This window comes from Mustela nigripes, chromosome 4 (assembly GCF_022355385.1).
Source record: "Mustela nigripes isolate SB6536 chromosome 4, MUSNIG.SB6536, whole genome shotgun sequence".
NCBI lineage: Eukaryota > Metazoa > Chordata > Mammalia > Carnivora > Mustelidae > Mustela > Mustela nigripes.
Window position 1 is genome coordinate 110,661,345 of NC_081560.1, and position 14,923 is coordinate 110,676,267.

Here is a 14,923-nt window from a genome sequence, read left to right on the forward strand (position 1 = left end):
ACAGAGCTGGTCCTGTTTGGAAGATCTGCCTCCAGACACTTTCATCTGTCACTTTCAAGAACCAATGCTGAGCGCCCTGTGGTTTGGGGAAAGTGGGGATGTTCCCTGAGCAGGCTTCGCAGCAGCCCTGCCAGGTGAGAACCTACGTGACATCCCCGAAGTATTCAGTTTAACTAGTACAAGTCCTGGGCCTCACCGGGCTTACCCAGGTATGACTGCCCCACTTCTGCGAGGCTGTAGCCATGATGCAGCGGTGTGAAGATGGGGACTCTGTTGTGGTGGGACTAGGCAACGGCACAGCCACTCCAGGAGGCAGTTTGGTGTGTCTGCTAGAACCAAACACACTCACCACACGAACCAGCAATCACACTCCTTGGTATTCACCCACAGGAGTTGAACAACTACATCCACGCAAAACCCATGCATGACTTTCCAGCACCTTTATTTGTAACTGTCAGAGTTAAAACTGGAAACGACGAAGATGGTTTTCTGCAGGTGAGTGGGTGACAATGAGCTGAGCTCTGCCCACATGTCGGCACGGCAGTCCCTGAACAGCACGGACAGTAAAGAGCTACGGGCCATGAAAAGGCGTGGAAGACACGTCCACGCGTGCTGCTGAGTGAGAGAAACCAGTCTGGAAAGCCTTCCTGCCAGGCTCCGACAGTGTGATGTTCTGAAAAAGGCAAAACTGCAGTGAGAGGAAGGATCAGAGGCTGCCGGGCACGGAGGGCGGGGGGGTGAATGGGCAGAGAACAGAGGATTTTTAGGGCCATGAAAACACTCCCTCTGATACCAGAGTGGTGCACATGTCGTCGTGCGTTTGTCCAAGCCCAGGTTGCACAGCACCAAGAGGGAACTCCAGGGCACACAATGGATTGTGGGTGACAAGGACGTTCCCTGATCGTGACAAAGCATGCACTGCAGTCATAGAGGGGGCCTGTGTGCGGGAGGGGGCACCGGGAAGATCTCTGCACCTTCCTCTCAGTTTTGCTGTGAACCTAAAATTGCTCTGAAAAAGTCAAGTTTGGAAAAAAAAAAAAAAAGGAATATGAAAACATGGAAGAGAAGAGAGAAACAGCGGCGTAAAAACAGAAGGGTCATGACTTCCTGTTCCCTTGTCTACAACTTCCTGTTCCCTTGTCTGTTCTACAGAGCTGCGAGGTAAGACCGGCCGTCCCTTTTGTCCTTTCATTAAGCTCTTACTCTAAGGAAAGGCCGACCGAGTATGGCTTTGTTAGAAATGCTACCTCAGAAAGACATGTTAATTATGATAAAATGACGGTCCCTTAAACTGATACAGGTTATTAAAGATTTATTCAGATCATGTCTCTTTAACTATGAGGACACTAATATAGTGGGATCCTGGGAGCTTCAAAAAAAAATATCTCTGCCGGTGCCAATGTTTTCATTACAAAACAAACAAACAAAGCAAAAACCAATCAACAAAAAAAGAAATTGATTGTAGGCCTGATCAGGGAAAATACTGTTTTGGATTTTTTTTTTCCTCCAAATAAGTTTAGTGAGTAGCAAAGCATTAAGTTTGGTGAAGAAAGGAGAAGTTGGTAAATTACTTAATACGGTAACATGGGCTGATCACCGTATTACTTACACATACATATAAAACACACTCTTGTTTTGCTTTGCCTACTTTTTGGACTCACTTTTGATAAAAGTCAATGGTTTTATTTAATTCCACTAAACTTTGATTTAAGGTCTAGCTGAAAACTCTCACATTGCAAAGGTGCCAGGCAAATTAGCTACATGCCTTTTTCCCCCCAACCAGTCTGAACACTCTCTCTAAAATCAAAATACTACATAGTATTTTAAAGTATTATGTTGCCCAGCATAGATCAAATGAAACATAGATCTCAAAGAAAATTTTTTTTCCAAACAAGGAAAGAAATGGAAGTAATCTTGAATTCCTGATTTCATTTTTTAAAATATCTATAAATATGCTACTGATATAATTAGGTTATGCTAATTTTGCATACAAGTATTTATCAAAGTGTCTCAAGATATGGTACTCCCTGTTCTACTCTGTGGCCTGGGCAGATCACCAATTGCATAGAATCTAAAAACCATTATTGTGAAAATAAGTCTGCACAGCAAAGGAATCTATGAATAAAATGAAAAGGCAGTCTACAGAATGGAAGAAAATATTTGCAAATCACATATCTGATAAGGGGTTAATATCCAAAATGTATAAAGAACTCATACACCTCACTAACAAAAAGCAAATAATCCAACTAAAAATGGGCAGAAGAGCTGAATTTTCCTGAAGAAGACATCCAGATGGTCAATAGACACAGGAAAAAATGCTCAACATCACTCATCATCACAAAAATGCAAGTCAAAACCACAGTGAGGCATCACCTCACACCTGTTAGACTGGCTAGTATCAAAAAGACAGGAAATAGTAAATGTTAGTGAGGGTGTGGAGAAAAGGGACGCTTGTGCATTGTTGGTGGAAATGTCAACTCCTGCAGCCACTGTGGAAAATGACATGGGGGTACCTCAAAAAATTAAAAAAGAACTACCAAATTGTGACCAAGATCGTTACATAGGGTATACTGACTTTGTTCCTCCTTGAAGAACATCTAACAACTATTTGTGAATAAGATACCACTGAGAGGATCCTAGAACACAGGGGTGAGGCTACAGCACACCCCTTACACCCCAGAGACCAGGACAGACCACATCATAAGGCGAAGGGAAGCAACTATACACATGGAGTGCACTGCTCCCCCTCCTCGGCCCAGTGCAGCACCACAAAGACAGGTCTCCCCTGACCCTCCAGTTCTTCCAGTGGACAAAGAGAAACGAGGGGGGTGAGTACACCCCCATCATCGTGGGTCACTTTTGCAGGGAGCCGTACTCTGATCCTGCACCAGGGGAATATAGGGGATCACTCCCAAACTCATTCTATAAAGCAATCATTACCCTGTTACCAAAACCAGAAAAGGACATTACTAGAAAAGAAAACTATGGGCCAATATCCCTAATGAGCATAGATGTAAAAATTCTGAATAAAACACTAGCAAACAAAATTCAGCAGCACATTAAAAGGATCATTCACTATGATCAAGTGGGATTTATCCCTGGTATGCAAGGATGGTTCAACATATGCAAATCAATCAATGTGATACATCACATTAATAGAATGAAAGAAAAGAATCATATGATCATCTCAATAGACACACGCGCGCGCGCGCACACACACACACACACACACTTGACAGAATTCAATATCCATTCATGTTAAAAACCCTTGACAAATTAGGCACAGAAGGAATATCTCTCAACAAAATAAAGACCATGTATGAAGAGCCCACAGCTAACATCATCTATATGGTGAAAAGCTGAAACTTTTCCTCTAAGATCAGGAACAAGAGTGCCCACGCTCACCAGTCCTATTTAACAGAGAAATGAAAGATCTCTGTTCTGAAAACTGTAAGATAGTGATGAAAGAAATCAGAGAAGACACAAATAAATGGAAATGTATCCTCTGTTCATGGATTGGAAGAAATGATACTGCTAAAATGTCAATACTACTCAAAGCTACCTATAGATTCAATGCAATCTTATCAAGATTCCAATGGCCCTTTTTACAGGAGTAGAAAATCCCTTTCTAAAACTTATATGGAATCCCAAAAGACCACAAATAGCCAAAGAAATCTTGAGAAAAAACAAAGCAAGAGATATCATACTCCCTGATTTTAAGCAGTGCTCTAAGTCATCAAAACAGTATGGTACTGGCATAAAAATAGACAAATAGACCAACACAACAGAACAGAGAGCCCAGAAGTAAACTCCACCATTTATGCTCAACTAATATTTGACAAGGGTGCAAGAATACTCAATGCAGAAAAAACTCTTTAATATTCACATGTAAAAGAATAAAATTCAGCCCATATATTATAACCACTCATAAAAATTGATTCAAAATAGATTAAAGACTTAAATGTAAGACCTTAAACCATGAAACTCCTAGAATATAAGAATAAATATTTTTGACATGGGTCTTGGCCAATGATTTTTTGGTTATCACACCAAAAGCACAAGCAACAAAATTAAAAATAAGTGGACTACCTCAAACTAAAAAGTGTCTATACAGCAAAAGAAACCATCAACGAAGTGGAAAGACCTATCGAATGGGGAAAAATATTTGCGAACTATATACCTGGTAAGGGGCTAACAACCAATATATAAAAAAAAACACAGAACTCAATAGCCAAAAAAATCAAGTAACCCAATTAAAAAATAGGCAAAGCTCTTGAACAGACATTTCTCCAAAGAAGACATATGAATGGCCAACAGGCACATGAAAGATGCTCAACATCCCTAGTAATTAGGAAAATGCAAATCAAAACCACAATAAGATATCACCTTGCACCTTTTAGAATGGCCACCCTCAAGAAGACATGACATAACAAATCCTGGCAGGGATGTGGAGAAAAGGGAACCCTTGTGGACTGCTGGTGCGACAGCAAGTTGGTGCAGCCACTATGGAAAACAGTATGGAGAAGCCTCAAAAATGGAAAACAGAACTACCATATAATCGAGCAATTCCAGTTCTAGGGATAAACCCAAAGGAAATGGAAATACTAACTTGAAAAGATATCCATACCCCCATGTTCATAGCAGCTTTATGAACAATAGCCTAAACATGGAAACAACCCAAGTGTCCATCAATGGATGAATGGATATATACACAATGGAATGCTGCTCAACTGTTAGAAAGAACGAGAGCTTGCCATTTCCAATAACATGGATGGACCCAGAGGACATTAGTCTAAATGAAATAAATCAGACAGAAAAAGACAAACACTATATGATCTCACTTACACATGGAATCTTAAAAAAAATAGAAAGAAAGAAAGAAAACTGACAGAAAAAGAGATCAGACTTAAAACCAGAGGTGTAGGGTAAAGGAAGGGGGAATTGGAGGAAGGTGGTCAAAAGGTATAAGATAAATTATAGTTATAAGATAAATAAGTACTGGGAATATAATGTGTGGGATGACTATGGCCAACACTGCTGTATGATATAAAGAAAAGTTAAAGAGAGTAAACCCAAATAGTTCTCATCACAAAGAGAAAAAACATTTTACCTTTTTCTTTTTTTTCTTTTTATCATATCTATATGAGAAGATGGATGTTAGCTGAACCTATTGAGGTAATCAATTCACAGTATACATAAATCAAATGATCACGCTTAAATGTATACAGTGATGCATGTTAATTATTCCTCAATAAAACTGGGAAAAAATATAACTACCATACGATCCAGCAATTCCACTTCTGGGTACTTGAAGAAAACAAAAATACTAAGTCGAAAATACATACGCACCCTCAAACTCAGGGCAGCATTATTTAGACTAGCCAAAACATGAAAACAACCTTAGTGTCCATCAACCGATGAATGGATAAAGAAAATGTGGTATATCTATGCAATGGGATATTATTCAGCCAGAAAAAAAAACAATGAAATCTTGCCATTTGCAACAACATGCTAAGGGAATTAAGTCAGACAGACAAATATTGTATAATCTTATTTATGTGTGGAATCAATTTTTTTTAAAAGAAGAGCTCATACATACAAAGAATAAATTGGTGGCTACCAGAGGCAGAGGGTAGACGAAATGTGTGAAGGTGGTCAAAAGAACAAACTTCTGGGTATAAAATAACTAAGTCATGGGGACAGAATGTAGAGTGTGGTGACTATAGTTAGGAACACTTTATTGCATATCTGAAAGTTGCCAAGAGAGTCAATCTTTAAAGTTCTCATGATAAGAAAAATAGATTTTGTAACTATGCATGGTGATAGATGTTAACTAGACTTACTGTGGTGATCATTTTGTAATACATTTGACTCTTGAACAACATGGGTTTGAACTGTGTGGGTCCACTTTTATGTGGACTTTTTTCAGTAAGTACAATATAGTCTGGTAAATGCATTTTCTCCTCCTTAAGATTTTCTTAATATTTTCTTTTCTCTGGCTTCCTTTATTATGAGAATATGGTATATAATACATATGACATGCAAAATCTGTGCTCATTGACTGTTTCTGTGATCAGTAAGACTTCTAGTCAACACCAGGCTATTAGCACTTAAATTTCTGGGGAGTCAAAAGTTGTATGTGGATTTTCCGCTGCACGGCATGGTGTTGAGCACAGAGATGGTGAGCAGGCCTAACCCCCCACGTTGTTTCTGGGTCAACTGTATATACAAGTATCAGATAATCATGTTGTATGCCTGGAATTAGTATAAGGTTATATGTCAATCATGTCTCAATTAAAAAAAGAAGAAGAAAATTAGATTAAGAAATGTAAGACCAACTTTTGTTTTCTGAATAGTTGTGACACCTATTAAAGTCACGTGTTCATGACAGTGAGCAATGGTACATGTTTGGTTGATGGAATCCAAGTCAGTGAAGGACAGAAAGCCCCAGAGGAGGCCCCATGCCCCGGGGGAAGGCTTACACTGTATCGCTCGGAGCCGAGGGATCACTGTGGGGCTGCTGGGTGGGCTGGAGCCATTGCTGTTCACACTCTTCCGTTTGTCCAAGTTGGGAGAGGCCTGGACGGTGATTTTATGCTGGAAGTCTGTTGGATATGCAAAGAAGTGAGAATTGAGAGTTCATGGTTTTAGGCTCTATTCACAGGCACTTTGTCAGTACAAAGCAATAACAGCAAAATCTGCGGGAGGGTAAGAAGGAGGTATCTCGGGGTCTGTTTCTTGGTTTCCTTCTTACCTTCCATTCACAGCTCAAGAGTCAATAATAATCAGGGTCGACAAGGGTGCCTGGGTGGCTCAGTTGGTTGAGTGTCTGCCTCAGCTTGGATCATGATCCTGGGGTCCTGAGATCGAGTCCCACATCAGGCTCCCTGCTCAGTGGGGAGTCTGCTCCTCCCTCTGCCTCCCTCTTTCTTTCATAAATAAATAAAATCTTTCAAAAAAAAATCGGAGTCTAGGATACGTTAGGTATAGTCAGACACAAAGGCACAGACCAATGGGACATTATTGAGTACTTGTAGAACCTAACCATCTTCTAGGAAGGAATGTGACCTTGGTGTGGTCTAACACCGTGGAAAACAAATTTGAAAGAGGAGACACGGCGGATTTCAGTGAGTCCTGGTTCTGCTACAGACCATCTAGGGACTTAAAAGCAGTAAGGAACCCTCTGAGCTCATCTCTGCTACTGTTGGACAGAAACAACCAATACTTCACATCTCTGCTAGTGGTAATTAAAACAGAAAATGCTGGTTCTAGGGGGTCTGGAACATGATACCCCCCAAAACCTTCCCTTAATCTATTACATTTCTCCACGACTGTCTACTCTTCATCAAACCCAGTAGAACACTCCGGTCTGTTTCTTTAGGTCTTCATTTCCTTATGAAGTCTCCCCTGTCACATCAAACTTATGTTAAATAATTTTTTATGCTTCCCCCCCATTAATCCGCCTTTGACAGTTTGACTTTCAGACCCAAACGGGGACCCTAAGAGGGTCAAGGAAAACTCCCCCAACCTTGCCCCGGTTAAAAGCACTCCGCAGTCCTAGGACCTCACAGTCATACGGACAGCTGTCATGGTACCGCATCTGACAACTAGGAATTAGGGGTACCGTCACCAGAGTGGAAGAGGAGAGTGTCTGGGAAAACTCTGTCAGCTGTTGGAAAGTCATCAAAACCTCAGGAGCAGGTAAAAGAAATTACTCCAGGGCACTACGGGGCTGAACCTTTGGATTTTCTAACAGCTGTTTTTACAGCTCGGTGGGGGCAGAGGTTAACTTGTAGGTTCCATCTGGTGATCATGCAAACAATTTCCGTCTGGTGTGAAAGACAATCCCAAAGGTTATGGCTTGTGGCCACACTGGGCACTAACCCTGTTTATATTTAACCTAGAAATCTAACCCTAACGTTTCCTTATTCAACTGCCCATAGATATGTAGCTCCTCAAATTCCCACTGAAACCAATTTTAACTGGTTGTCCTAATTACTGGCGAGTTGGATAAAACTCTTTTGACAGTTTTTCATATTTGCAAGAGAGCTATGATTTTCCTTTTTTGAAGACTGTACTTTACATTTTAAAGATCCTGAAAGAACCACCTAGTGTCTGACATGAGGAAGAGCTGGAACCCGGCAGGCAGACATGTCTCCGGTCGTCCAGCTGCGCATCTGAAAGTGTGTAACATTGTCTTCCTCCCCCTGACCCTCCGCAACCGAGCGCACACAAAGTATTGTGTCAGTCCCGTGCTCCAGAGTCACCGGAGAGCTCTAGCTGAGAAGCTTGTGTGCCAGCTTCTGGAAGCAGCAGACTCCGCGTGTCAATACCAGCCTCGCACTTGGCAGCCACATGAATTTTCAGGAGGCATCTCAGTTGTCTCCACGTGCAAAAATGGTAAGTAAACCACAATTTCTACTCTGCAGGACAGCGCTGAACAATTAACTAGAAAGTACAGAGAACATCCGGCTCGGGGCTCGAGGCTCAGCACGGAAGCTGCACTGACGCACGTCGGTGACTCTTTCTGTTCTCCGCACGCCACGGCCGTCCCGCGCTGCAGGAGCTGCAGCGGCTCCCTTCCCAGCTTCCTGCCTCTGCCCTGGGTCCCTCGGGTCTGGCTCATGGCAGCCAGATGCATTTTAAAAATGTATGCCAGCCCACGGCATCCCCCTGCTGACAAGTCTTCAAAGGTTCTGCATTACTTAAGTGACAGAGATCAAAGTTGTCACATGCTGCGTAGGGCCCTCAAGTCTGAGTCTGCGCTCTTCGTGCCTCCCGCCTCCCGCTGCCCTGTGCTCCCGTCATATGCCGTGGTCTGAACCGGGGGGTCGGCAAACTTTTCCCGTAAAGTGCCACAGAGGAAATGTTTTACACACCGTGGGCCACACGGTCTCTGTTACAGGTACTCAAATCTGCAGATCTCGTGTGCAATTGGTCGTACACGATACATACATGTGTTCCAATATAACTTTATTTATGGAAATGGCAATTTAAATTTCATATAATGTTCACCTGCCCTGGCCCATTGGTCTTCTTTTTGAGTGTTTAAAAGTGCATAAACCATTGAACCATTTTGTGGGCTGCACAGAATGGGTGAGGGACTGGTCTGGCTGACCCCTGGACAAACCACAGCGGTCTTTTTCAGTTCCTGGGAGGAACCGAGCCTTCTCTGCCTGTGCTCGCTGCCCGTTCTCTTCCTCACCCTCTGTATTCAATCAGTTCCTAACTTCAAGTCTCATTCTATTTTTTTTTTTTTTTAGAATTTATTTATTTATTTATTTATTTATTTATTTATTTATTTGACAGACAGAGATCACAAGTAGGCAGAGAGAGAGAGGAAGAAGCAGGCTCCCCATTGAGCAGAGAGCCCAATGCGGAGCTCGATCCCGGGACCCTGAGATCATGACCCGAGCTGAAGGCAGAAGCTTAACCCACTGAGCCACCCAGGTGCCCCTCAAGTCTCATTTTAAATGTTACCTCGTTAGGATGACTTCTATGCTCTCCTTAGAGCAGGTGACACCTTTCAGCTAATCACTGTCATATGACCCTTCTCTCATCGTAGTTAATAATCTTAGCGAGTAAATGAGTATTTAATTATTAGCTTGGGTCTCACTCCCCTGCCCCCAGGACAACGTCAGCTCTTGGGGCAGGGGCCAGAAACCTCCATCACGGCAGCACCCCACCGCGGGCTGGCACACTGCCCCGCCCAGAAAAGCTACTTGGGAAATCTTTGCTGAGTCAATATTTTCTCTGTTTAAGATTATAAGTAACATAAGGGCAGAGATCCTGTTTATTTTCTTGTAATCCGTGCTACTTGATCATGGTAAATCCACGAGTGTTTGTTGAATGAGAAAGCGGTGTAAGGTTTTGCAGTAGAATCAAACCAGAGCTTACGGTTGTGCTGGAATGTAGCTAGCAGGGTGAGCGGTGGTTTGGAAGACAAAGCGAGGGGAAATAAAGGAGCAGGTAGGCGGCTCCTCCTGTCTACCAAGTAAGAAAAATGAAAGATCTGACCTAAGTGGAGAATGGGTGCAAGAGAGCAGTTTAGCAGGACATGGTGATGGACTGGGTTTGGCAGGGGAGTGGGGAAAAGTAAAAGAAAGAATTACCCTTACCCATAGACACAAAAGAGTTTATTTTAGATTGAAGTGCTTTGTGAAGGTCCAGCTAGCCCCGTGACATGTCAGAACATTCTGGAAGCAAATTGCTCAGGAGATGCCAGCCCTCAGAACAGGGGGGCCGAAAGCAAGTGTGTTCTTGCCATCCTCAGAGCTAGAGAACCAAGTCACAGCATGTGAACCAGAGACCAAGGGGAGTGGATGATGGCAGGGTAAGCAGCACAGAACGTCGGTAAGACCCAGGAGGAGTAGCAAAGACACAAAACTGGATTTCAACGATATCTAAGCTTCAGAGTGCTTCTGATTTTCTAAAAAATAAAAAACAAAAAAGCAAAACAAAAAAACAAACCAAAAAACTAATTTCTCTCTCTGAAAAAAAGGGCACTCTTGATCATTGTAAACATAAAATACTTTTTATTATAAATATCCTTGTCCCTATAAAGTGGGGAAAGGTTGACTCTGTCCCCATTATGCGTTTAGGAAACAGGCAGGTGTTATTTTTCTTTGAACTTGAGAGAACAGTTTTCTCATGGCAGGTTATCGTGAGGTCCACAGGCTTTGGGGTAAAACCTACACTAGTATTTTTACTGGCAATGTGTCATGATAATCTCAGTGGGAATGATCATTTTGGCCCTGAAAGCAGTCGCATTTGCGTGTACATACACTGACTCTCACATTTGCACACGAGGCAGATGACCGGGTGGGCTTTCAGCGTCGCTGAGTAGTTGAAATTGGAACGCCATTGTTTTAGAAACCTACCAACTTCTGAAGGCTTCAAAGCCTCTTGGCCTTGTTTTATATGTTCTAAAAACATAACTTTGGTTTAAGATAAGCATAATGCAGAGTGAATGATAGAAAGTGGTCACAATAGGAAAATATCTACCACGATCACGTTTTCTTCCTACAGATTCCAAGAATTCATAAAATATAACTTAAAAACTCTTGTCTTAGATTATGCTTCCTCCTTTTATAAGCATCTATCCTTATTTGGTCAGGGCTCCATGAAGGATTGCCGGTGTGAGGACCTACAGTTGAGGTTTCTAGCAGTTTGTCATCATAGCTATAAACAGCAAGAAGACAAAAGTTATGCTCAGTGATTCTGACGGACAAAATAATGCTGCGAAAACTATTCACACTCAATAACAAGGCTATGAAAGAGGCATAGGCACAGATACCCAAAGCCAGTCTGTAGGTGTCTCAAATACGTTTCTGAGAAAATTTTTAAGCTAGTTGAACATGGAGAAAATTCCTGCAAAAGGGGTTGGAGGGATTTGGTACACTGAAAGTGTCACTGCCATTCAACCTACTGCCAGTGTTTCTTCCTTAGTAGTGTACCATTCAATAGTACTAACATTTGGTAACTCAAGGAAATTTCTAGCAGACAGTAACTTTCTTGAACTTAAGGCATGAATAACTGCTTTTACTTCTATCCTAAGCCAAATTCCCGAAGGAGAAAAATAAGTATTGTTAGGGTTCATTCTTCTCCTTGGATCTTTGGATATATATCCTGCTTTGGGACATTGTGCAAGTAAATTGTATGTGTGTGTGTGTGTGTGTGTGTGTGTGTACAAAGAGTTGGGGGATTCTAAACAAAAACAGTTTCCATGGTGTTAACAGTGTGACAACAATGTAGCACCACCTTGTGGCCAGAAGAGGTACATACCATACTAAATCACAGCAACTGAATTTCATTCCTTGAGGTAGATTCTGATTATAGCAGGTTTGGGGGGATATGTTTTTAAATGGAATCATTTATTAAGTGCCACAAGGTATATAAATGTGTAACTAAAATTCCCAGAGAGAGAAAAGCCAAATAGGAGTGCAGTTCAGGAATAATAGAAATCTAAATGTATATAATATACAATATAATATATAAAATATTAAAAATATGTATTTATATATACTATATAAAATATAAAATAATATAAATCTAAAAATAGTCAAATGCACTCTATCTCCTTGGAATGAATATGAATATTGGCCAAACACAATTTAAGAAGAAAAGCAGGAGTGAAAGTGTACTCAGGAATCCTGAAATATGTACTTTAATCATCTGACCGCTGAAGATGAAAGGATCCGTGGAATGATTTAATTTTTTTCTCCCATATTTATTCTCCATCAACTTCTTATTGGCCAGCTCCCAAATCAGTGAATAGTAATCAGGATAACATTGTCACCACACAGATAGAAGGCTGCTATAGCTAAGAACTCAAGAAAATGCACATGGAGTGCTTCTTTGGATTTTTCTATCATCTACACTTGAAAGCAGAAGGCTCATCATAAATAAAATAGTCTATTTTAAATTATGTCTGACATACAAGATAGCACAGTCCATGGTCCCCCAAGTTACCCTTTGGCTAAAAAGCAAACATCAGAAGAGAACCTGAAAAAGTATATATTTTTTTCTCCCCCAGAGAGGCCAGGTATAAAATGAGTAAGGAGCCACAGCCTATCCTCACTTCAGCAAACCAAATAATCAATAATGTATACTGTATACTGACTGCCACGTATCAGCAATTTTCTGATCAACTGAGGGTTTCTGCAATAACCTGGAAGGTCACATTGTTTTGCAAGACTTCCAGTACTTTGTGATAAGTAAATTTACAAGACAATTTACACATACTTTATATATAAAACCAAGCCATTGATACAGTTATTTAAAATCAGTTTCCATGACATTAACAAACAGCTTAGGAAAACATTAGCATCCTTAAAGGGACTCTGTAATATACAGGGAGAGGTGGAGACATAAGGAGAACAGATAAATAGATATTTAGTGCACATTCCATAAAAATGCAGCCAGCTCTCATTCTGTCACCATGTCACCATTCTTCCCCAGTACTAGGAGAATCACAAAGTATGGTGGTGGGGGGAGGGGTATTCGGTTTTTCCTTAAATCAAGTATACCATGTATATTAAAGAATGTAATTTTACAAACTGATCTGTTTGCTATTTTCTATTCTGTTTAGTTTCTTCTAATGTATTACAACATTTAAAACTGTAATAATGTTTTAAAATCCAGGAAGTATAAAAATGAACCAATAAATGTAGAGATGTCAGGCAAACAATTAAAGGACTTGATGTATTCTGTTGAAGCTGCGAACAGCATCTTCAATGCCCCAAGTGAACTCAGTTACCAGATGACATTGTAGATCTTTGTGGAAGCAACTGAATGACGAACTAGCAGTAATTCTGTCGTCCAGGATTTTTTTCACCACACCATGCAATGCTGGTTCAGTGCCATGAACTAAAAAGGAATTCTCCTTTAATTTCAAAAGGAGTAAATCTATGAATCCACTTACAGACAAGCACGCCCAGAGCTAACTTCTCAGGACACAATGTGCTGTAAGGTGTGCCTGATGCTTTTTGCACATGAACGTGACCATGAGTCGGGTCATTATGTTATGACCGGAACTGAAGCAAGCAAGTGAAGATACTTATTCAAGTAATGTGTGTGTGTGTGTATTTTTTTTTTCCCAATTTATACTCTTAAGATTTTATTTCTTTACTTGAGAGAGAGAGAGAAAGAGAGATTACAAGCAGGGGGGAGGGGCAGAGGGAGAAGCAGACTCCGCACTGAGCAGTGAGCCCGAGTCGGCACTTGATCCCAGGATCCTGGAATCACCACCTGAGCCAAAGACAGAGCCCCCCAGGCGCCCTTCATGTAATGTTTTGCAATCTCAGTCTCCCACTCTTCCCTGTGCTAGAGAAGCAAAGCCGACTTCAGGGCTGACATTCAAAACTCTTACGAAACAGGACGAAAGTCATACCTGAGGGTAAACTGATTCGATGGCCGTCTTTGAGCTTCAGCCGACTTCTCCTGAACTTTCCCTTCCTCTTCTTGACATTGGGCTTCTCCTGGTTTAACTGGAATATCAAAATGTTCAGCTCCCGCTCCAGCACGTCGATCTCCCGCTCTGCCAGCTGCTGCTCCCGCCGCCTGAGCAGCGCCTCCTGGGACTTCTGCTGCAGCGCGGCTCGGGTCAGCTCCTCCTCTCGGGACCGCAGCTCCTGGGCAGAGAGCACACCTGCTGTGAACGAGAAGCAGGGGTTCCTGCCCTTCAGCCCACCCCCTGGCCGCTCCAGTCCTCCTGGAACAGATCCCCTGGCAGTCAGGACGGTCGGATCGGAGATCTTTTTAGCACAGCACTTAGACGACAGCTAAAGCCTTGCATAGGTTCCATCAAGTGCTCTCAGCCTTTGGTCTTCAAAAGGCATCACAGATATTTTACAGCTGATTTTAACATTTCTCTCTCATCTCTGGCCTTTATAAATCACCTGACATATAAAATGTACATTAATGTGGAGCAACAAAATACAGGTGGGAATGCCCCTTTTCCAAATCAAGCCCAAGTCAAAGCTTGGCTAGGTAAAGGGTAGTTGTTCTCCCCACGAAAGATAGCATTTCAGGTTCCTTTACTTTGGAAGAACTTCTTGAGGTTCTTTAAGAATTTGCACAGAGATTAAAACATCACGGAGGTGAGGTAAAGGAAAAACAAAGCTGATGTGTTCAAAGTCAGCTGGAGGCCCATCAGAATTGAAAATGAGCATCTCTAAAATAAGTCAATGGGAAATGAACTTTTTAGGACCCCATGGGTGAATGCAAACTATCACGTTACAGGCAGATCTCATGTATGAGCTCATAACATCCCACTGCCCCAGTGCTTCCTGACTAAAGTCTAGCTTCCTCTTGGTTCGGGTTTCAGAATTATTTAAGGTTATAAAAAATCTATGAATTGAAGCATATAGTTAATCCTTGAACAACATGGTTTTAGGAGCACTGACCCTCCCTGCACCGTGCC

At 41.7% G+C, this 14,923-nt stretch overlaps 1 protein-coding gene across 2 annotated transcripts in view; it reads right to left on the reverse strand.

The window, feature by feature from the left end:
- The window catches only part of MAP3K21 (mitogen-activated protein kinase kinase kinase 21), a 56,196-nt gene that overhangs the window by 11,888 nt on the left and 29,385 nt on the right, over nt 1-14,923 (reverse strand). For both annotated transcript variants that reach the window (XM_059397308.1, XM_059397307.1), the window contains exons 5-6: nt 13,892-14,132; nt 6,483-6,605 (exon numbers count right to left, since the gene is read on the reverse strand). In XM_059397308.1, coding sequence (XP_059253291.1) covers nt 6,483-6,605; nt 13,892-14,132 — 364 coding nt within the window. The remainder of the gene's footprint in view (nt 1-6,482; nt 6,606-13,891; nt 14,133-14,923) is intronic.